At 41.2% G+C, this 24,535-nt stretch overlaps 1 protein-coding gene across 5 annotated transcripts in view; it reads right to left on the minus strand.

Moving 5' to 3' along the window:
• Window positions 1-24,535, minus strand: part of ktn1 (kinectin 1) — a 142,546-nt gene that overhangs the window by 40,576 nt on the left and 77,435 nt on the right. For all 5 annotated transcript variants that reach the window (XM_067991569.1, XM_067991568.1, XM_067991572.1 and 2 more), the window contains 10 exons: window positions 20,565-20,633; window positions 16,626-16,663; window positions 16,455-16,545; window positions 13,597-13,665; window positions 9,988-10,025; window positions 9,815-9,905; window positions 9,603-9,656; window positions 9,249-9,286; window positions 9,077-9,167; window positions 7,929-7,997 (listed from right to left, as the gene is read on the minus strand). In XM_067991569.1, the coding sequence (XP_067847670.1) occupies window positions 7,929-7,997; window positions 9,077-9,167; window positions 9,249-9,286; window positions 9,603-9,656; window positions 9,815-9,905; window positions 9,988-10,025; window positions 13,597-13,665; window positions 16,455-16,545; window positions 16,626-16,663; window positions 20,565-20,633 (648 nt within the window). The remainder of the gene's footprint in view (window positions 1-7,928; window positions 7,998-9,076; window positions 9,168-9,248; window positions 9,287-9,602; window positions 9,657-9,814; window positions 9,906-9,987; window positions 10,026-13,596; window positions 13,666-16,454; window positions 16,546-16,625; window positions 16,664-20,564; window positions 20,634-24,535) is intronic.

Here is a 24,535-nt window from a genome sequence, read left to right on the forward strand (position 1 = left end):
TCCTACCCCGTATCCTGAGACTGACACCCCACGTTCTGTACCCCCCCAGTCAGCGGAACCATCCTCCCTGCTTCCAGTCTATCTAGCCGCGTCAGAATTTTATATGTTTCAATGAGAAATGCCCAGAGAAGCAGTTTAGAGTTATATCCGATATTTCAGTTCAGATGCATTGAAGTGAGATCCTATTGTCTGTTCTTGTTTGTGCTTAGCCAGCAGACCAAGACACTGGGAACTTTTTCAACATCGAAAGCTTGGCTTAGTCTCTACATGAGGATGGAGAAGTTGAGAACCAGTGGGAATTTCCCCAACATGACTCATTTTCCCCAGATGATTAAAATTTTGCCTTCACTGCAATAATGGTTGAAAAGACGGAAGATGAACAAAAGGAAAGAATGATGAATTTTAAACCAAATTAGTGCATATATTTCCTTTCAGAACTACCTAACCCACAGTAAGTGAACAGTAAAGATATATGCAAGTTTGCCACATCTGCCATTGGTTAAAAAAAATCACTTCAGATTATAATACCTATACTTGTATTATTTGGCACATTTCATGTTTTTAAAAAAGCAAAAGAGATTAAAAACTAAACTGCAGAATTAAGAGATCTAAAAAAAAGCAATGAAATCACAGTCACTGACAGGAGGACGAAAAAATAGCAAGTAGGCATACCTACGCCAGATAAAACACAACATAGATCTATATTACACGAAAAGAATGCAAAGCATGCTCACTTAGTGAATGGTGTTGAATTAAATAGAGAAAAAAAAACCCAGAGGATGTGGAAGTGATAAGATTCCAATTATAGAATCATAGAAAGGTTACAGCACGGAAGGAGGCCATTCGACCCATAGAGTCCACACTGGCTCTCTGCAAGAGCAATCCAGCTAGTGCCACTCCCCCACCCTATCCCCGCAGCCATGTAAATTGTTTCCTTTCAAGTACTTATGCAGTTCCCTTTTGAAGGTCATGATTGAATCTGCCTCCACCACTCCCTTGGGCAGTGCATTCCATTCCAGATCCTAACCATCTCGCTGTGTAAAAAAAAAAAAGGTTTTTCCTCATGTCACCTTTTGTTCTTTTGCCAATAACCTTAAATCTATGTCCTCTGGTTCTTGACCCTTCCAGTAATGGGAACAGTTTCTCTATCCATTCTATCTGGACCCTTCATGATTTTGAATACCTCTCAAATTTCCTCTCAACCTTCTCTGTTCCAAGGAGAACAATCCCAGCTTCTTCAGTCTATCCACGTAATTTAAGTCCCTCATCCAAGGAAATCATTCTATTAAATCTCCTCTGCACCCCCTCCAAGGCCTTCACATCCTTCCTAAACTGCGTTGCCCAGAACTGGACGCAATACTCCAGTTGTGGCCAAACCAGTGTTTTATAAAAGGTTCATCATGACTGCCTTACTTTTGTACTCTATGCCTCTATTTATAAAGCCCACGACCCTGTATGCTTTTTTAACCGCTTTCTCAACCTGCAGTACCACCTTCAACAATTTGTGCACATATACCCCCACATCCCTCTGTTCCTCTACCCCGTTTAGAATTGTGCCCTCTAGTTTATATTTCCTCTCATTTTTCCTACCAAAATACATCACCTCGCATTTTTTCACGTTAAATTTCATCTATCACGTGTCCGTCCACATCACCTGCATATCTATATCCTCTTGAAGTCTATCACTATCCTAGTCAATGTTCACTACCCTTCCAAGTTTTGTGTCATCTGCAAATTTTGAAATTGTGCCCTGTACTCCCAAGTCATTAAGATATATCAAGAAAAGCAGTGGTCCCAGCACTGACCCCTGGGTAACATCACTGCACACCTCCCTCCAGTCCGAAAAACAACCATTCACCACTACTCTCTGTTTCCTGTCATTTAGCCAATTCTGTATCCATGTTGTTATTGCCCCCTTTATTCCAAAGTCTTTGGGTTCCAGGGGGGGGGGGGGGAGCTGAAACTTTGCAAGCATACTCCCCCCAGAATCTTAACAACAAGCCTACCATGTGAAATTTCATTAAATGCTTTTTGAAAGTCCATATACACCACATCAACTGCATTGCCCTCATCTACCCTCTCTGTTACCTCATCAAAAAACTCTATCCAGTTAGTTAAACACAACTTGCCTTTAACAAATCCGTGCTGGCTTTCCCTAATCAATCCACACTCGTCCAAGTGAATTAATCTGGGACAGAATTATCGTTCCAAAAGTTCCCCCACAACCAAGGTTAAACTGACTGGCCTATAGTTGCTAGGTTTATCTTACACCCTTTTTTGAACAAGGGTGAAACATTTGCAATTCTCTTGTCCTCTGGCACCACCCCTGTATTTAAGGATGTCTGGAAGATTACGCCCAGTACCTCCGCAATTTCCCTCCTTACTTCCCCTCAGCAACCTAGGATGCATCCCATCCGGACCAGGGGACTTACCGATTTTACGAACAGCTAGCCTTTCTAGTGCTGCCTCTGTCTCAATTTTTAAGCTTAACTATATCTTCCTTTACCAAGACTCTGGCAGCATTTTCTTCCTTGGTAAAGACCAATGCAAAGTATTCATTTGGTACCTCAGCTATGTCCACTGCCTCCATAAGTAGATCTCCTTATGGTCCCTAATCGGCCCCACCCCTCCTCTTACTACCTGTTTACATGTTTGTAGAAGACTTTTGTGTGGTCTATTCTCACTCTTTTAGCCCCTTTTATTTCCTTTTTCGCTTCCTCTCTGAACTTTCTATATTCAGCCTGGTTCTCACGTGTTATCAACCTGATATCTGTCATGCGGCCCTTTTTTCCCTTTCATCTTTCTATCTCTTGTCATCCAGGGAGCTCTGGCTTTAGTTGCCCTACCTTTCTCCCTCGTTGGAATGTACCTTGTCTGTACCCGAATCATCATTTCTTTAAAGGCCGCCCACTGTTCAATTACAGTTTTGCCTGCCAATAATCTTTGATTCCAATTTACTTGGGCCAGATCTGTTCTCATCCCACTGAAACTGGCCCTCCTCCAATTGAGTATTTTTACTTTAGAGTGGTCAGTGTTCTTTTCCATAGCTATTCTAAATCTTACAATACTATGATCTCTGCTCCCTAAATGCTCCCCCACTGACACTTGCTTCACTTGACCGGTCTCATCCCCTAGAATGAAGTCCAGCAATGCCTCCTTCTTCGTTGGGCCAGAAACGTACTGATAGAGAAAGTTCTCCTGAACACATTTCAAAAATTCCTCCCCTTCTTTGCCCCTTATATTATTGTTACCCCAGTCTATATTCGGGTAGTTGAAATCCCCCATTATCACTACTTTATGGCTTTTGCACCTCTAACTTCCCTGCAAATTATCTCCTCTATATCCTTCACTAGTTACCAGCCTGTAGAATACACCCAGTGTAACGGCACCTCTATTGTTCCTTAACTCTAAACAAAGATTCTCTGTCCTTGACCCCTCCAAGAAATCCCCTCTCTCCAGCACTGCAATATTCTCCTTAATCAATACTGCCACCCCCTCTCCTTTCTTTCCTTCCCTATTTTTCCTGAACACCTTCCATCCAGGAATATTTAGCACCCAATCCTGCCCTTTTTTAAGCCAAGTCTCCGTTATCGCCAGAACATCGTATTCCCATGTGGCTCTTTATACCTGCAGCTCAACAACCTTGTTTACCACACTTCGTGCGTTCACACACATGCACCGCAAACCCATCTCAAGCTTGCTTGTACTTTATCTTCATCTGACCCCGCCTAATACTATTTCTTACTCTCGGGCTAGCCTTCTCTCCTGATCCTTTGTGCCTCTTGTTTCTCGTTTTCAATGCTACATCCTGGTGGCCATTCCACTGCCAAATTAGTATTAAACCCCCACAGTACTGGCAAACCTTCCCCAATGTGGAACAATAATCAATAAAACTGGCAATATAGCTTTGCATTGTTAATCAGTGCAGTACAAGCCTGGGACAGTCACAAATTGAACAGTAACTGCAGTATGGTCTGATCAGATTACTAAGAACAGGAGTAGGCCATTCAGCCCTTCGTGCCTGCTCCGCCATTTGATAAGATCATGGCTGATCTGTGTTCTAACTCCACATACCTGCCTTTGGCCCATATCCCTTAATACCTTTGGTTGCCAAAAAGCTCTCTCTCTGATTTAAATTTAGCAGTTGAGCTAGTATCAATTGCCATTTGCGGAAGAGCGTTCCAAACTTCGACCACCCTTTGTGTGTAGAAATGTTTTCTAATCTCACTCCTGAAATGTCTGGCTTGAATTTTTAGACTGTGCCCCCTACTCCTAAAATCCCCAACCAACAGAAATAGTTTCTCTCTATCCACCCTATCTGTTCCCCTTAATATCTTATAAACTTCAATCAGATCACCCCTTAACCTTCGAAGCTCCAGAGAATACAACCCAAATTTGTGTAATCTCTCCTCGTAACTTAACCCTTGAAGTCTGGGTATCATTCTAGTAAACCTACGCTGCACTCCCTCCAAGGCCAATATGTCCTTCCGAAGGTCCGGTGCCCAGAACTGCTCAGTACTCCAGGTGCGATCTAACCAGGGTTTTGTATAGCTGCAGCATAACTTCTGCCCCCTTGTACTCTAGTCCTCTAGATATAAAGGCCAGCATTCCATTTGCCTTCTTGATTATTTTCTGCACCTGTTCATGACACTTCAATGATCTATGTACCTGAACCCCTAAGTCCCTTTGGACAGCCACTGTTTTTAAACATTTTACCATTTAGAAAGTACCCTGTTCGATCCTTTTTTGATCCAAAGTGGATGACCTCACATTTGTCTACATTGAATTCCATCTGCCACAGTTTTGCCCATTCACCTAATCTATCAATATCGCTTTGTAATTTAATGTTTTCATCTACACTGCTTACAATGCCACCAATCTTTGTGTCATCGGCAAACTTAGATATGAGACTTTCAATGCCTTCATCTAAGTTGTTAATAAATATTGTGAATAATTTGAGGCCCCAAGACAGATCCCTGCGGGACTCCATTAGTCACATCCTGCCAATGTGAGTACTTACCCATTATCCCTACTCTGTCGCCTTTTGCTCAGCCAATTTCCTAACCAAGTCCGTACTTTTCCCTCGATTCCATGGGCTTCTATCTTAGCTAACAGTCTCTTATGTGGGACCTTATCAAATGCCTTCTGGAAGTCCATATAAATAACATCCATTGACATTCCCCTGTCCACTACTTTAGTCACCTCCTCAAAAAATTCAATCAGGTTTGTCAGGCACCTCCTACCTTTCACAAATCCATGCTGGCTCTCCCTGATTAACTGAAAATTCTCGAGGTGTTCAGTCACCCTATCCTTAATTATCGACTCCAGCAATTTCCCCACAACAAATGTTAGGCTAACTGGTCTATAATTCCCTGGTTTCCCTCTCTCCTTTCTTAAAAAGCAGAGTGACATGTGCAATTTTCCAATCTAGAGAACTTTGAAAGATTATAGGTTAGGGCATCTGCAACCTGCTCACATACTTCCTTTAAAACCCTGGGATGGAAACCATCTGGTCCTGGGGATTTGTCACTCTTTAGTGCTATTATTTTCTTCATTACTGTTGCTTTACTTACGTTAATTTTATTGAGTCCCTGTCCCCAATTCAATAATAGTTTTCTTGGGATTTCCAGCATGCTATCCTCTTTTTCTACTGTAAATACTGACGAAAAGTAATTGTTCAACATGTCCACCATCTCCCCATTGTCAATGACAATATCCCCACTTTCAGTTTTTAAAGGGGCCAACACTGCTCCTGACCACCCTCTTTTTCCTAATATAACTATAAAAGTTCTTCGTATTGGTTTTGATATCCCTTGCAAGTTTCTTTTCATACTCTCTTTTTGTAACCCTTTCTTGATCTTTGTATCTTTCCCATTCGCCAAGATCTGTGCCATTTTTTGTGCCCTTTCCTTATGTCTTATACTGTCTCTTTAGTTGTCCATGGCTGTTTTTTTTGGCAAGTAGAGTTCTTGCCCCTCAGGGGTATAAACCAGTTCTGTATCTCGTTAAATGTTTCTTTAAACATTTCCCACTGATCATCAGTCATTTTACCCATTAACAGATTTGTCCAGTTTACTGTAGACAGTTTCTGTCTCATCCCATTGAAGTCGGCCTTACCCAAGCCTAGAATCTTAGCAGCTGATTCACTTTTTTTTCCCCTTTCAAACACTACCTTGAACTCGATCATGTTATGATCACTATTGGATAGATGTTTGCGCACAATTAAGCCGTTTACTAAATCTAGTATGGCTTGCCCCTTGTTGCCTCTCGGACATACTGCTGTAGAAAACTATCCCTGACACAAGAAATTCACTACCTTTCTGACAGTTGGTAGTCTGCTTTTCCCAATCTACGTGAAGGTTAAAGTCCCCCATTAAACCACTATGCCTTTGTTACACGCTTGTCTAATCTCTGCATTTATACAATCTAGCACTTCAGAGCTGCTGCCAGGGGTCCTATACACAATTCCCACTATAGTCTTCGATCCTTTCCTATTTCTCAATTCAACCCATAAGGTTTCTGTTGCTGCTTACCTCTCGTTATATCCTCCTTTATCATTGAAGTGATTTAATCTCTAATCATTAAGGCTACGCCTCCCCCTCTTCCATTTTCCCTATCTCTCCTGTAGACCTTATAACCCAGTATATTTAGTTCCCAATCTTGACCATCCTGCAGCCATGACTCAATTTGAATCTGTAGTTCATTTATTTTATTCCTTATACTCCGTGCATTTGTATAGAGAACTCTTAGTTGGGCCACGCACCCTAGCCTGACCTTCAGCTTTGATGCTGGGTTAATCGCCTTATGCCTTCTAGTTTTCACTATATCTGTATTGCCTAAAGTACACTTTCTTTCTGCAGCTCTACGCTTTTCCCTTTCACTTGTTCTTGAACAACTGTTTGTATTGGAAATTTCCCCTGGGTCTTCCCCTCAACTTTACTCCCTTCTGACTCCCCGCTCAGGTTCCCATCCCCCTGCCACTCCAGTTTAAACCTTCCCCGACAGCACTAGCAAACACCCCCGCGAGGACATTGGTCTCTGTCCTGCTCGGGTGTAACCCTCCCAGTTTGTACAGGTCCCACCTTCCCCAGAACCAGTCCCAATGTCCCGGGAATCTAAATCTCTCCCTCCTACACCATCCCTGCAGCCACGCATTCGTCCGGTCTATTCTCCTGTTCCTATACTCACTAGTACGTGGCACTAGCAGTAATCCTGAGATCACTACCTTTGAGGTCCTGCTTTTTAATTTATCCCCAAACTCCTTAAATTCACCTTGCAGGACCTCATCCCTTTTTTAAAATCTATGTCCTTGGTACAGATATGGACCACTGGCTGTTCACCCTCCCCCTCCAGAATGCCCTGCAGTCACTCAGTGACTCCCTTGACCCTAGCACCAGGGAGGCAACATACCATCCTGGAGTCTCCTCACTGAGATTTAAGGGAAGCAGTCAACCCCAGGAGGTAGTTGAAAGAAGGGCCACAAGGCTGAACCCTCGTCTCAGAGGACTGAGTTATGAGGAAAGGCCAAGAAAAATACATTTTTCAGCCTTGAAAATAAAGATGGAAAAATAGATAAAAATAAACCAGAACTGAAAAGGTAAGTTGATAATATTTTTAGTTGATCCACAACTACAAGACAAATGAACTTAGGCATATGCTAGTAAAATGTAAGTTCAGTATTAATGTCAGAAAGTAGTTTTTCATCAAAAAGCAATCAATTCATGGAATGGTGCTCCAAGTGGGATAGTAGAAGCAAGCACTCGCATCATTCATTCAAAAAAGTGTTAAAAAGCAATTTGTGGGTGGGACTAAAAACAGCTGCGGTTTCTAGGCAAGGATGAGCCAAAAGGCCTCCCTCATCTATTCTTATCTGTGATGTTCATCACTGGGCACATCAGAATTTCAGAAGATACTGATCAAATACTTACTTGCTTAGTGATTTGATAACTTAATTGGTGAATCTGCAATTTCAATGCTTCATTTTCCTGAAGAACATCCTTTTAAAACCAAAAAAAATTTTAAACCAAGATCCATACAAAAATTCCTGCCAAAATGCACACAAAAAACTTCACAAGAACTAGCAAGAAGCTTCAAGAACTTAACTTCTGATGTTAAGTTCTTGAAGCAGGCAGGCTAGAATGCATACATAATGTGACTATGCACTTTAGCCGTAACCATGGCAATATCTAAACTCAGCTATAACTGGAATTATTCATAGAAGAATACATAAATGACTTATAACAATTTGTTTCCAGATACAATGGAGTGACCAACACAATTTTCACAAGGGTGGTCCTCACACGCACAAGGGAAGTGCAAATAGTGCCAAATGAAAAGTATGATGCCTGAACTATAATGGACACCAGATGTGTAAATATTGTGAACAAAATAAATTGAGCTACATTTATACTATAATTGTTTTAATATTGACACACTTCAAATTTGTTTTAAACTAGTACTAAGCATTTGTGCAAGACACTAAATTTACACCATGCCAAAGATACCCAGAAAAGAATGCTTTGTTGAACAAATCAATAAATTAAGGAAGTGTAAAAAAAATTAAGGGAGAATAAAATCTTGATTATAAAATACCATTCAAGAATGCCTAAACAAGTGTGTACAGTTTCTAGATTGTCAAATATTGAAAGAAACAAGGCAGAGAAAATGATTTTAAATTCTTTTTAAAAATAAAAAGGCAGGAGAAAGAATGAGGTCAGTGTGGTTAGGCAGCACACTGAAGCACCAGTATGCTGTGTCAGAGGTGGTGTGGGTACCTTCCCACTCAGAAGTTCTCAATCTCAGCCTCAGATCAGAATGATGTCCAAATGTTCTCTATAGGAAGCAAGGTTATGCCGAGGTCGTGTCTCAGAATTCAACATGCCAGTTGAATGAGACACTAGTGGTGGCCTGACAGAGTCACCTGCTCTCTCAGCTCCAATGAGAACAGAGAAGGAAGAACAAAAAGATAACCAATAAGGGATTTTGCTGTCTCCCTTTCTAGTTTCTTTTTCTAAAGAAGGATTTAAAAGCCAAAATTAGAGGGTCGCTAATTGTTGCCATAATGAATTCGGGTTACCTGAATTCCAATCATCTTGCTATCAGCTGCTTCTGTGCTGTCTGCCAATGCAGCCCTCAAAGAGCTAATTTCTTGTTCGTGCATTCTAATTCTTTAAGCAAAAGAAAGTTTGAAATCAGAGAAGTTATATTCCTGATTAATGAATGTTTAAACATACTGAAGAAATACTTACATTTTCTTAAGATCTTCCAGTTTTGATCTTGTGGAAACCTATGGACTCAGAATGACGTTATATCAAAATTCAGAGTTACAATCTTGCATTACCAAGTGAAGAAACTTCTTAGATACAAGTTTACATCAATACAGAGAATCTTCACAAACCAGAGGATGAGAAAACATTTAACTGCCAAAATTTTTTAATGGAGGAAACACCACCAAATGCAGTTTACATTGCTGCATTTTTTTTTTAAAGCATGTGGGTAGACACAGAGTCAGGTCAATTATGGAAGGCTCCTTTAATAGGTTTTTTATTGTAACTCTGCACTAAGTTATGAGCCAAGCACAAAACATTGAGAGAATTCATTACCTCTTGGGCATTTTGTACTTCCTCGCTGAGCATTTCATTTTCCTCCCGCAGAGCCTTTGAAAAACAAACACTTTTACAAATGGCATAGCATAAACAGCATATGAAACTTGAAAAACAATATCATTGCATGGGGCAATTACAGAAACATGGAAATTGTTGAAATGCATAGTGGTTAGAACAAATCAATTTTCAAAAAGTTAAAGACTGAATACCTGAATTATTTTCTCATTGTTTGTAGCTTTACAGAACTCTGACTCCAACCGACCTTCAATGGAGTTTATCTTTTCATTCTTCTCATTAATACTATAGTTGAAGAAATAGGTATTAGCATATGTACAAACTCACCCTGAAGTATATTACTACTGCTCAATAACTTAGTACTTACACTTTTTGAAGTTGCGCTACCAAGGACGCAGAAGAAACCTAAAGATGTTCAAGGTAGCAAAACACATACTGCATTATTTCACTGTAAAATCAAACGTAACATTTAAGTATCCATTACTAATACCCATAGGAAACATCTGAGACAACAAACATGACATTGTCCAAATAAACTCATCTATCTTCAGATCAAATCACAATAGATTTATCAGCAACTCTTTACTCTGAAATTATCTTCACAGGTGTGAACAGAAGAAAAAAAAAATCTGCATTTCCCCAAAAAGAAATTGAACATTTTTGTGCACTAATATATCAAACATTGCAAATTAACACTAATTCAATTTCAGAGTAATTTTTAAAAAATTGAATAAGCTGAACCAGTTCATTGAGATCTGCCTCATGTCCTTCACTTTCACCCACTCTACCCTTTCACTCAATTTTCTTTTAACAGCTCTTCATTTTTATGTAACTGACTCAATTCTCAATTCTGACAAAAGATCTTGGACCTGAAACATTAACTCTTTCTCTCCACAGATGCTGCCTAACCTGAGTATTTCCAGCATTTTGTGTTTTTATTTCAATTCTCAGTTTATTAATTTAACATATCAAACCTAAGCCATTTCTACCTCCATGCTTCTTTGCAAATTCTCTCTCATGGAAGTAGATAAGGGAAATATAAATAGGTAAGCAATAGGCCACAATAAAACAGGATTTTTCATTAAGCACAACTTCACCACTCGAGCAACTATGTATATAAAAATCAACAGCAAATGTAAAAATAATTCATGGCAATCCATTACATTGTTTCTCAAGGTGCACTCCAAAATAAATGTGGATCACTTCTGTTTTGCTTACAAAGTAGCATTGACAAAAGATAACTACGACAGTTGTGACTGAAACGAGACAATTATGGTATATTCCACAATATACCTAGGGCATCAGAACCTACGGTGAACATAGGTCATAGCTCCCTGATTCCATTGCAGAGCAACAGTTTCACACAAAATGAACTGTTGACTGGTTCAATTCCAGAGTGAAATTTATAAGACTAGCACAAACCACCAGCAGGAATCTGACATTTCAGCACGGAAGATATGATTTTTGCACTGCATTGCCAAAATGCCCCTCAGAGTAATTCTAATTTTTACTGTCCTTGTGTAGGTCTGGTTATTATACACACAAGAATATCCTTCAGGGCATTGTTTATGGTGAATCAGAGGATGTGTGGAAAGTAGAGCCACTGATTTATGGAAATCAAAGAAGTTAAAGTGCATTTTTATTACATGGTGTAGTGTTACAGGGATTTTCTGGTCAAATTCCATAATTACGTGCATGTGGAAAGGATGCGGCAAAGGAAAAAAAAATCAAGATGGGAAAAAAAATCCTCTTGCAGAAGGTTTAGAAAGTTTCTCCAGCATTTATCCGGAGAATATTATTTAATCAACACTTTTATAAACAATAGGGAGTTCCCCAGATAGAGTGGGGAATGCCACCTAGTCATAAAACAAAACACCTTATTCCCAGCAGTGACCTGGAACAGTCTCTTAGTTGGTTGAGCACTTCTGAACCTGCAGAAAAATTTCTAAAAGTGCTTTAACTATTTTAACCGACATACAAGCTGTTCCCATTCATACTGGGAACACTGATTTGCTTTCTGCTGAGGTGGGATTCCCTAAAGGGGCTCCCAAGGTGGATGGAGAATCCCCAATAATTTCTTAGAGTTCAGATTCAGGCACAGGGGTTGGGGGGTGGTGACCACTTGGAAGAGGGAGTCAGAAGAGGCAAGAGACCAAGTAACATTCAGGTGGGGAGCACAGCACCACATACCTTGAGATAGGAGGACATAAAAGGTAAGTAAAGATGGGTATATTCCAGGCATGACAGAAATAGTGCAACAGGAGGAAATAATTAAGGGTGATTAAACAGGAAGTGCAACGTACAAAAGATTAATATATTCTTTGTCGATGCACAGAAGTTCACTGCTTGTGGCATTGCTTACAAACAAAAATGTTATAGAAAAGCTTTATGAAGCACTTAGCAATACACTATTCATGCATCAGAAGATAGCTTTTCTTTATTATAATATTAGAAGATCTCTTGTAGTATTACACATAGGTGATCCAGGACTTGGAACACAGATTCTGATCTTCACTGCAGTTTGCCTGCAGCCCAGTCACACTGGTTCACTCAGTCATACAGCAAATTTAAAGCAACATAACTGAAAAAGTAAAATTAAATATCTTACATTGAGTTACATCAGAACTACAGCACAGAAACAGGCCATTTGGCCCAACTGGTCTAGCCAGCGTTTAGGCTCCACATAAGCCTCCTCCCTCCCTACTTTATCTAACCCTATTAGCATATGCTTCTATTCCTGTCTCTCTCATGTGCTTATCTAGCTTCCCTTTAAATGCATCTATGCTATTTGCTGCAATTACTCCTTGTGGTAGCACATTCTTAGCATTCTTTGGGTAAAGAAGTTTCTCCTGAATTCAATATTGGATTTATTAGCAACTATTTTATATTTAATGACCTCTAGTTTTGGACTCCACCACAAGTGGAAACATTTTCTTTATGTCTACCCTTTCATTAACTTAAAGACCTCAATCAGGTCACCCCTCAGCATTCTATTTTTTTTTAAAAAAGAGTAAAGAGCCCCAGCCTGTTCAGCCTTTCCTGATAAGGATATCCTCAGTTCTGGTATCATCCTTGTGAATCTTTTTAGCACCCTCTCCAATGCCTTTATATCCCTTCTATAAAATGGAGGCCAGAACTGTGTGGCCTCCAAGTGTAGTCTAACCAAGGTTCTATACAAGTTTAATGTAACTTCTTTGCTTTTCAACTCTATCCCTCCAGAAATGAGCTTGTGCTTGATTTGCCTTTTTTATGGCCTTTACTGGCATTGAAAAATAGCTTCATATATAAATACTAATATAGTATTTACATATCAGTTTACAAAATTTGAAAGTAACTTTGTTCATCCCTCAAAATTTTTTTACATTTTTTTTTATTATGTGCAGGGTAAACTTCTTGCAAGCATTTTGATCATGAAATGGCTCATTATTGAATACATTTAGTGATTACAACCCCCACCCACCATCCAGAATTGCATAATTATGCATTTAAATAACATATATACTTACTTGAGTGAAGAAAATTGGTGGCTGAAAAATAGGCATAGCGATTTGATTGGTTTGCTTTGTGGCAGTTTCTGATTCAATTGAAAAAAATGAGCCATCTAGGTTTGTGCAAATAGCTGGTTCACAATTGGTAGCTTTTACTGTGTCTATTAGCTCATGATTGGTAGCTAATCCTATCTTTTTGTAGATAAGTGAAACAGCATGGCTAACAGTTAGTAGTTATTTGAGCTAGTGTGACAGACACATGGCTTGTTCAACACACTAAGTGTGCTACATATACATTCCCATGCACTATCAATGTGCCCTAGTTGCACAACATGAAGGTAGAATATAGATATTTATTATGTACAAACTTAGAAGCATTGGTGTTAAACCTACATATCAAAATGCTTCTAAGTTTGTACAACTTGAGTTCAAAGCCACAACAGAACTTGGTTTGAAATTGTCAAGAAAATACATTAGCTATACTTTACCTGCTCAGCCTTTTCCATTTCCAGCTCTTGAATCTTTAGATTTAAAGTTCTATTTTCATCACTCAAGTCCTTTAAAATGGAGTGTAAAATACAAAACATGTAGAATTTAAAGTCACTTCATGTGTCCTATTTAGAACATGCAACAATCAGGAATTTCTGGGTTCAAGCAATACCTAATTGCCTCTTAAGAATATCCTTCATTGTCAAAATGATTCTAACAATGGCACACTCAACCCACTTGCCCCACAAAGATTCAGCAAAAGTGGAACCATTTCAGTCACTGTACCACATATTGCCAGAAAAATCAAGTGAAACTACCAGAGCAAGAATGAAATGCAGTATCCTGGAGCTGGTTTCATTTCACAATAGTAAAGTTTGTGTTTCAACCAGTAAAGAAAGTTCACTGACTCTCCTTCGATAGCTGAGGCCATAAATAATCGAGCCATACAAGTCAAAAAAGTCTCTAGTGCATTCCACAGTCTGTGCTGAATTAGTGGATCTACAGCAGGAGTGAAAGTAGAGGCACTACCATCTGTGGCTAGGGAGGAACTCAAAAAAACTACAGCCTCCTATAAATGCGAGCTTTCTAGTGACCCTGCTAGGAATGCATGGACATAAGGGGCTTCCTGTCCTTGCCCTATTTGCCTGGCAAGAGTCAACATCTGGGCTGATGCATGAAGAAGCACAACATGGCTAAAACTACTCCAGCTAAGGGGAAAGGGGAATGAAGTGTGTCCAAAAAAAAGCAACTTTTGTTGCTAGCTTTTGAATTGCTATTAAAACAATTGTCAACCAACAGATGGGTGCTTAAACAAGACTTGGAATAAATTTGTTGTTCTTCACTTCTACAATTTCTTAGACATAAGAAATGTTTGTATCATGGAACTAATTTGCATTGCTAGCTCCAACATAAAGGAAAGAAAAGGACTTGCACCTATACATAGCACCTTTCACAACCTCAGGAGGCCCCAAAAAGTGTTTTACAGCCAATGAAGTACTTTTGAAGTGTAGTCACTGTTGTAATGTGGGAAACGCAGCAGCAAATTTGCAGAGAGTATGGTCCCACAACAGCAATAAAATACATCACCAGATAATGTGTTTTTGAAGTGATGTTGGCTGATTGATCAATATTGGGCAGGACAACGGGGAGCACTCCTCTGCTCTTCAAAGAGCACCACGGGACATTTTACATCCACCCGAGAGGGTAGACGGGACCTTGGTTTAATGCCTCTTCTGAAAGAGGGCACCTCCGGCAATGCAGCACTCCCTCAATACCAGTGTCAGCCTAAATTACATGCTCAAATTTCTGGAGTGGCAAATGAACCCACAACTTTCTGACCCAGAAGCAAGAGTGCTACCACTGAGCCAAGGCTGGCACCATTAGGTAATTACATTGAATGCATTTTATCACTACCTTTCGGGTATGAAATTGACTCTGCTCAGATCAGGGGACGGCTGAACACTTCTTCCTGGCATTGATTGTTTATTTTGAAATAAAGATAGCTCAATGCTGCAGACACTGATGTACTAATTACTGCTAGAATGGAAAAAGCATATTTTCTACCACAATTAACTTACAAAGCAATTTCAGCTGGGCAAGTGCTTAACCCATGCCACTCACTGCTTTTATTGGCTGGTTTAAGAGCATCACAGCCCCCCAGGAGTCTGGAAACTAGCCCCCTACCTGTCATTTAGGTAAGAAAACATCAGGCCAGAATTTGCTATCAAAATAACTGAGGCTAATGGCGCTCGCCGTTATTTACGCACAAATGCTACAGCAACTTCAGGCGAGGGGCAGATGTGCAGTTGAACACAGAGATCCAAAAATTGCTCTCCGAGGCTCGGCCATTAGCTCTGCTATAACTGCATCACACTGTCTGCCTCACCATTGAAATGTAATGAACAGCATGAAGCTGCTGTGTTTGAAGTGGTAGATACGAACCAAACTCACCACAGAAAGTAAAGTCAAGTCTATTCCAGTCTAAGTACCCTTTTACTGATGTGGTGTTAATTACTGCCAATCAACCTCTCTGCACGCTTGGAATGAAACAAGCATTGAAAATTAACTTACTTCAGTTTTTAGTTGGAGATTTCAAAAATGTAAAAAATTTTTTTTTAAAGTTTTAAAATGTTTTTACTTTCTTGGTCTTTATTTTTCTCTTTCAATCCAATCTTTCTTTCCCTCCTTTTGTACCGGACATTAAATTCACCCACTCTAATTTACACTTCCCTCTCAGTCCTTGCACTGTTAATTTCACAATCCTTCCATCGGATTGGTCAAGGAGATACACAGTTGCTTAACCTGTTGAATCAGGTCTCAGATGTCTGGTTTCCCTGCGACATTATCAGCTCGCACTTTCAGCAACTTGCCATGCAAAAAATTTAAAAACCTAGACAGGCACCACCACACAATCTTAAAATATTTTCAGCCCCAATGAGTCATAGAACCACAAGGTGTCTCAAGTTTTAGTGGCTGAGTATTCCTTCTACCCTTCCCTCGCCAATCATGGCTAACTGGGTTATTATATTCTAATGTTTGAAATGAACAGGTGTTTAAATCCTAAGTAATGCTGTAAAAGGAGCCATGTTCAAATTACATCAACAAGATGCAGCTTAAAACATACAAGACAATCTCTTCCATTACTGGCATGCAACTAACAATAGGACCATGAATAATACATGCAGTAACTATTCAACTCAGTAATACCACTCGATTTTTAAAAAAATTATCGAACTTCACCACAATCAAAAATTCAACCAAGAAACCAGATTTCTTAAATTACAGCTAAATTTGTTTTACAAAATTCAATTTCCTCTTCAATGGATAATTTTGCATCACAATGAAATGTTTGACATACCTCAATTTCTTCCCCTCTATTTGCCACTTGAATAAGTCCAGTTTCTAACAGCTCTTCAACCGTTTTTATTTTTTCATCCCGTTCTTGAAGACTGGTTTAAAAAAAAAGACATATCAAACACATGCAAATGCAACAAAATTATACTGGTTTAAACTACATAAGGTGTCTCACCCTTTTTGCATTTGCTCCATCATACATAAAGCTGAAGCCTGCACACAAAAAAATGAAATGTGAATTGGAGTTTAAGAATCTCAAAGTCTAAACATGCAAAACGGAGCATCACTCTGAACAGCATACTCACATGGCATGGTTAATTATTTAAAAATCTTCAATATACTTGTCCCTTCAAACCAATATGTACAATTCCTTGCTGATTCTGGATAATCTTTCAGGGACCACTTCACATTCAGCAAACAAGTCCATAAACACCCTACAATGAAACCTACAGCAAAGGCAATTCTGAACTAACATTCCAGAATTTTGTTCATTGTTTGGATAAACCATGCTAGCAATACAAAAATGAATAGAACACAGGAATAGAAACACATAAAAAGCCCATCTCCTCCACAGAGTGCCAAATAAACAAGAGAACACTAAAATGGGGCACTTAGGAATTGAGCAATACTCATCTCTCCTTCCCGAGGGTATCAAGAGTAAACCATAAAATGTGGACTGAGGTCACATGTAACCCAGAATGGGCAGGGGTGGTTAATGCCCTTCAGGGAAGGGAATCTGTGAAACAGTTGGGTTTTGAGGACAATCTGGCAGCTTTTGTGGTTATTCTTCTGTACTACTCACAAATTACCAGATTTACTGAACTTAATTTTTTTTTATTATTCGTTCATGGGACATGGGTGTCACTGGCAAGGCCAGCATTAATTGCCCATCCCTAATTGCCCTTGAGGTGGTGGTGGTGAGCAGCCTTCTTGAACCGCTGCAGTCCGTGTGGCGAAGGTTCTCCCACAGTGCTGTTAGGAAGGGAGTTCCAGGATTTTGACCCAGCGACGATGAAGGAACGGCGATATATTTCCAAGTTAGGATGGTATGTGACTTGGAAACATCACCACCTGCATGTTCCCCTCCATGTGCCTGCTGCCCTTGTCCTTGTCCTTCTAGGTGGTAGAGGTCGCGGGTTTGGGAGGTACTGTCAAAGAAGCATTGGCAAGTTGCTGCAGTGCATCCTGTGGATGGTACACACTGCAGCCACTGTGCGCCGGTGGCGAAGGGAGTGAATGTTTAGGGTGGTAGATGGGGTACCAATCAAGCGGGCTGCTTTGTCCTGGATGGTGTCGAGCTTAGTGTTGTTAGAGCTGCACTTATCCAGGCAAGTGGAGAGAATTCAATCATACTCCTGACTTGTGCCTTGTAGGTGGTGGAAAGGCTTTGGGGAGTCACTCACCAGAATACCCAGCCTCTGACCTGCTCTTTTAGCCACAGTATTTACGTGGCTGTCCAGTTAAGTTTCTGGTCAATGGTGACTCCCAGGATGTTGATGGTGGGGGATTCGGTGATGGTAATGCCGTTGAATGTCAAGGGGAGGTGGCTAGACACACTCTCATTGGAGATGGTCATTGCCTGGCACAAATGTTATTTATCAGCCCAAAGCCTGGATGTTGTCCAGGTCTTGAAGCAGTCCGTGCCCGCATGCAGCATTATCAGAGGGGTTGCGAATGGAACTGAACACACTGCAATCATCAGCGAACATCCCCATTTCTGACCTTATGATGGAGGGAAGGTCATTGATGAAGCAGCTAAAGATGGTTGGGCATCGGACACTGCCCTGAGGAACTCCTGCCGCAATGTCCTGGGGCTGAGATGATTGGCCTCCAACAACCACTACCATCTTCCTTTGTGCTAGAAATGACTCCAGCCACTGGAGAGATTTCCCCGATTCCCAATGACTTCAATTTTACTACGACTCCTTGGTGCCACACTCTTAAATGCTGCCTTGACATCATGGGCAGTCACTCTCACCTCACCTGTGGAATTCAGCTCTTTTGTGCATATTTGGACCAAGGCTGTAATGAGGTCTGAAGCAGAGTGGTCCTGGCGTAACCCAAACTGAGTATCGTTGAGCAGGTGCTGTTTGATAGCACTGTCGACAACACCTTCCACCACTATGCTTATGAGGCGGTAAATGGCCGGATTGGATTTGTCCTGCTTTATGGGGACAGGACATACCTGGACAATTTTCCACATTGTCGGGTAGATGCCAGTGTTGTAGCTGTACTGGAACAGTTTTGCTAGAGGCGCGGCTAGCTCTGGACTACAGCCGGGATGTTGTCGGGGCCCATCAGCCTTTGTAGTATCCAGTGCACTCAGCCGTTTCTTGATATCATGTGCAGTGAATCAAATTGGCTGAAGACTGGCTTCTGTGATAGTGGGGATATCGGGAGGAGGCAGAGATGGATCATTCACTCCGCACTTCTGGCTGAAGATGCTTGCAAACGCTTCAGGCCTTGTCTTTTGCACTCATGTGCTGGACTCCACCATCATTGAGGATAGGGATGTTTATAGAGCCTCCTCGTCCCATTAGTTGTTTAACTGTCCACCACCATTCATGACTGGATGTGGCAGGACTGCAGAGCTTTGATCTGATCTGTTGGTTGTGGAATTGCTTAGTTCTGTCTATAGCATGTTGCTTCTGCTGTTTAGCATGCATGTAGTCCTGTGTTGCAGCTTCGCCAGGTTGGCACCTCATTTTTAGGTACAGCTGGTGCTGCTCTTCTATACTCATTGAACCAGGGTTGATCCCCTGGCTTGTTGGTAATGGTAGAGGAGTATGCTGGGCCATGAGGTTACAGATTGTGCTGGAATACAATTCTGCTGCTACTGATGGCCCACAGCGCCTCATGGATGGCCAGTTTTGAGCTGCTAGATTTGTTCTGAATCTATCCCATTTGGCACGGTGGTAATGCCACACAACACATTGGATGGGTCCTCAGTGTGAAGACGGGACTTGTCTCCACAAGAACTGTGCAGTGGTCACTATCAATACTGTCATGGACAGACGCATCTGCAACAAGTAGGTTTTTCCGCTCGTGTTGGTTCGCTCACCACCTGCCACAGGTCTGGCAGCTATGTCCTTCAGGACTCGGCCAGCTTGGTCAGTAGTGGTGCTACCGAGCCACTCTTGGTGATGGACATTGAAGTCCCCCACCCAGAGTACATTCTGTGCCCTTGCTACCCTCAGTACTTCCTCCAAGTGGTGCTCAACATGGAGGAGGACTGATTCATCAGCTGAGGGAGGGCGGTAGGTGGTAATCAGCAGGAGGTTTCCTTGCCCATGTTTGACCTGATGCCATGAGATTTCATGGGGTCCGGAGTCAATGCTGAGGACTCCCAGGGCCACTTCCTCCTGACTGTATACCACTGTGCTGCCACCTATAGTGGGTTTGTCCTGCCAGTGGGACAGGACATACCCAGGGATGGTGATGGAAGAGTCTGGGACGTGGGCTGAAAGATATGATTCTGTGAGTATGGTTATGTCAGGCTATTGCTTGACTAGTCTGTGGGACAGCTCTCCCAATTTTGGCTCAAGACGTTAGTGAGCAGGACTTTGCAGGGTCGACCAGGCTTGGTTTGCCTTAATCATATCCGGTGCCTAGTGGTCCGATGCTGGGTGGTCCGTCCGGTTTTATTCTTATGACTTTTTGTAGCGAGATTGTACAACTGAATGCCTTGCTCGGCCATTTCAGAGGGCGATTAAGGATCAACCACATTGCTGTGGGTCTGGAGTCACACGTAGGCCAGACCAGGTAAGGACAGCAGGTTTCCTACCCTAAAAAGAACATTAATGAACCAGATGGTTTTTACAACAATCTGGTAGTTTCATGGCCACTAGATTTTTTCCAGATTTTATTTAAATTAATTGAATTTGAACTCAATGCCAGATTATTAGTCCAGGCCTCTGAATTACTAATCCAGTAACATAACCACTATGCTACCGTACCCCTGCACAACTTCTGGGTTGTCAGTCCAGTACTATAACCACTACACTACTGTACCTGTTCCCAAGTCAAATTACCAAAGTCAAAGGTTAATTTAACTCATTTTGCTGAACAGAAACTCCAAACTATTAGCACAACTTTAAACGTTAAAATATCCTACCTGCTCAGAGGTCTGAAACTGCAGCTTTTGCACTTCAGCTGTTAAAGTCTTTTTCTCTCTCTGCAGACTCTAAGTATTAAAACAAACATGATAAAACAGAAGCATTACTGAATAATATTCTTGGTTTGTGAATCAATTAGTGAGTATCTTTTCATTGCTTTGGGGGGAGGGGGTGGCAGGGAAGAGGGAGAAATATTTCCTTTCAAGATGAGACAGGTCAGCATTGGAGAATAGAACACTTTTCCACTGAATACCCAGAATTGCATCACACAAAGTTCCTTCTGCTCTCTCTCATCAATGCATCCTACCCCAGAGGATCCAAACTCCAGAAATAAGGAGCCAAATTAACAGCTCTGAACCAATTTTCCTCGAGTCCCCATCATTACAGTCTGGCGAGGTTCCATTCTTGGGATCCAGAGAGTCACTACTGTGACTGGATTTAATCGTGATGGATTGCAAATTCAATTGTATTCAAAACTATACTAAAAAAATTTAAAAGCCTCTTGCCCCTCTCATCTCAACCTTTCTGCAGCATGCACCTTGCTATTCAAGTCATAGTTATGAATGCTTTCATCCAATTTTTGTTCCTGTTAGAACTGTTCAGATCTCCATTGAAATGGAGCAGTCAAGGATTCAGCCAACCTACCCAATCACTGGCTCTATTGGAGCAGATCTGTAGGAAAGGAACCCTAAAGTGGCTTGCCTCTGTCTGGCAGCAAACAGGAAGTTATTTTATTTTCAAAAAGTCTTTATACTACCCTGTAGTTCTTTAAAATTAGTGTTACGGTCCATCAGGAAATAGTGTAAGGCAATAATTTTAACATATTATCCCCCTGACATTTTGCTTACTCTTAAATGTGATCAGTAAGCCTCAAAATAACATAGGAATGAAATATTGAAAAAAAAACCTAATTGCACTTCACCAAAGTAGAAGACAAGTCACATTCATTGAGCATTCTGGGACCAGTGGGCACCAGACAAAATTGAGTGCCTCCTTTGGGCTATGCTGATTGTGGTCATTTAAAGTCACAGTTCATTTACTTCTGGATATTAGTTTTTCAGATTACCTTTTTTTCACTAAACAGGACACTTGTGGTATTCGATCTTTTCTGACTAAATATCAAAAAAATGGGATCTACACATTGATAGGAAGAATAAGGAGGCCACATACTGCTAGGATAAGGACTCCTAAATAAGGTAGAGGAGCAAAGGTATCATGGGATACAAATGCACAAATCACTAAAAAGTAGCAACGCAGGTTAACGAGGCCATAAAAACAGCAAATCAAGCACTGGGGTTCATTTCTCAAGGGATAGAATTGGAAAGCAGAGAAGTTATGTTAAACTTTTATAGAACCTTGGTTAGACCACACTGAGTACAATGCACAGTTCTGGTCTCCATATTATAAAAAGGATATAGACACTGGAGAAGGTGCAAAAATGATTCAGATGGATAATACCAGAACCAAGAGGATATACTTTTCAGGAAAGGCTGAACTGGCTCGGTCTCTTCTCTAGAAAAAAGGCTGAGAGGTGACTTTAATAGATTAAGTGAACAGGCAAAACTGTGGCAAATGGATTTTAATGTAGGCAAGTGTAGGGTTACTTTGGACTTAAAGGATAGATCAGAATACTTTCTAAATGGTTAAAAGCTCGAAACAGTGGAGGGCCAAAGAGACTTAGAGGGTCCATGTACATAGATTAAAATGTCATGGGCAGGTCCAGAAAATAAATCAAAAAAGGCTAATAGGATGCTGGCCTTTATATCTAGGAGGACTAGAATATAACGGCAGGGGGCGGGGGTGGAGTTTAGAAGCTATGCTGCAGCTATACAAAACCCTGGTTAGACCACTCCTGGAGTACTTAGTTCTGGGCACCGCACCGTAGGAAGAATATATCGGCCTTGGAGGGAGTACAGCTTGGATTTACTAGAATGATATCTGGACTCCAAGGGTTAAATTACAAAGAGAGATTACACAAACTAGGGTCATCTTCCCTGGAATTTAGAAGATTAAGGGGCGATTTGATCGAAGTTTCCAAGATATTAAGGGGAACTGACAGGGTAGAGATAGAGATAGAAACTATTTCTGCTGGTTGGGGAGTCTAGCAGTAGGGGACATAGCCTAAAAATTAGAGCCAGGACTTTCAGGAGTGACATTAGGAAACACTTCTACACGCAAAGGGTGATAGAAGTTTGGAACTCTCTTCCACAAACGGCAGTTAATGCTAGCTCAATTGTTAATTTTAAATCTGAAATTGATAGATTTTTGTTAACCGAAGGTATTAAGGGATATGGGGCTAAGGCGGGTATATGGAATTAAGTCACAGATCAACCATGATCTCACTGAATGGCGGAACAGCGGATTTGAATGAGAGGAGAGGGGCTTAAAGGAGGCCAGAGATCAACAGTTCGAGGAGAGGCTTGATCACTCACCACTGGCAGAGATTTCAAAGTGACGTCACAGGAGAGCAGATAGGTGATTGGTTGGTGAGTATTACTGTTTTTTCTTCTGATTGGTGGGTAGCTGGTGAGTGTTTTTTTTGAAGTCATTAATTTATTCCTATTAACTTTAGTTAGTAATCTAATAGGAGAAGAAAGGTCAGGAGAGCAATAGTGATAGCGGATTCTATAGTTAGAGGAACAGACAGGCGTTTGTGGCCACAGACGTGATTCCAGGATGGTACATTGTCTCCATGGTGCCAGGGTCAAGTTTGTCACTGACCAGCTGCAGAACATTGAGGGGAGGGTGAACAGCCAGAGGTCATGGTCCATATCGGTACCAATGATATAGGGAGAAAGGGGGATGAGGTCCTGCAGGCAGATTTTAAGGAGCTAGGAAAAGAATTAAGCAGGACCTCAAAAAGGTAGTAATCTCCAAATTACTCCCAGTGCCACACACCAGTGAGTATAGAAGTAGGAAGATAGAGCAGATGAATCCATGCCACAGTGCGCCGGTGGTGAAGGAAGTGAATGTTTAGGGTGGTGGATGGGGTCCCAATCAAGTGGGCTGCTTTGTCCTGGATGGTGTCGAGCTTCTTGAGTGTTGTTGGAGCTGCACTCATCCAGGCAAGTGGAGAGTATTCCATCACACTCCTGACTTGTGCCTTGTAGATGGTGGAAAGGCTTTGGGGAGTCAGGAGGTGAGCTACTCAGCACAGAATACCCAGCCTCTGACCTGCTCTTGTAGCCACAGTATTTATATGGCTGGTCCAGTTAAGTTTCTGGACCATGGTGACCCCCAGGATGTTGATGGTGGGGGATTCGGCACTGGTAATGCCGTTGAATGTCAAAGGGAGGTGGTTAGACTCCCTCTTGTTGGAGATGGTCATTGGCTAAAGAAAATTACAGCTGTGAGGAAGGATGGTATGTTTGAAGGATCATCAAATCAGGCCATATGGGTTGAGCTAAGGAACAAAAAAAGTCACATTACTGGGAATGTATTGTAGATCCCCAACCACACAGTCAGAGGGAAATGGAAGAGCAACTATGTAGGCAAATTTCCAAGAAGTGCTAAAGCAATAGGACAGTAATGGTAGGGGATTTAAACGACCCTAATATTAACTGGGATACAAACAGTGTTAAGGGTATAGAGGGCACAAAATTCTTAAATTGCATTCAGGAGGAGAACTTTAAACCAGTATGTAGCAAGACCAACAAGAGAGGGGGCAGTTCTGGATTTAATTTTAGGAAATGAAGCTGGGCAATTGGAAGGAGTACAGTGGGAGAGCATTTTGGTGGTAGTGATCATAATTCAGTTAGTTTTAGCATAGTTATGGAAAAGGACAAAAAGATAGAACAGGAGTAAAAGTTCTCAATTGGGGAAAGGCCAATTTTACTAAGCTGAGACATGATTTAGCAAAAATGGACTGGAAACAGCTACTTAAGGTAGATCAATGTCAGAGCAGTGGGAGGCATTCAGGGGGCTCAGAGTAAACACGTACCCACAAAGAAAGAGTGGGACTGCCAAATCT

This window comes from Heptranchias perlo, chromosome 10, assembly GCF_035084215.1.
Source record: "Heptranchias perlo isolate sHepPer1 chromosome 10, sHepPer1.hap1, whole genome shotgun sequence".
Classification (NCBI taxonomy): domain Eukaryota; kingdom Metazoa; phylum Chordata; class Chondrichthyes; order Hexanchiformes; family Hexanchidae; genus Heptranchias; species Heptranchias perlo.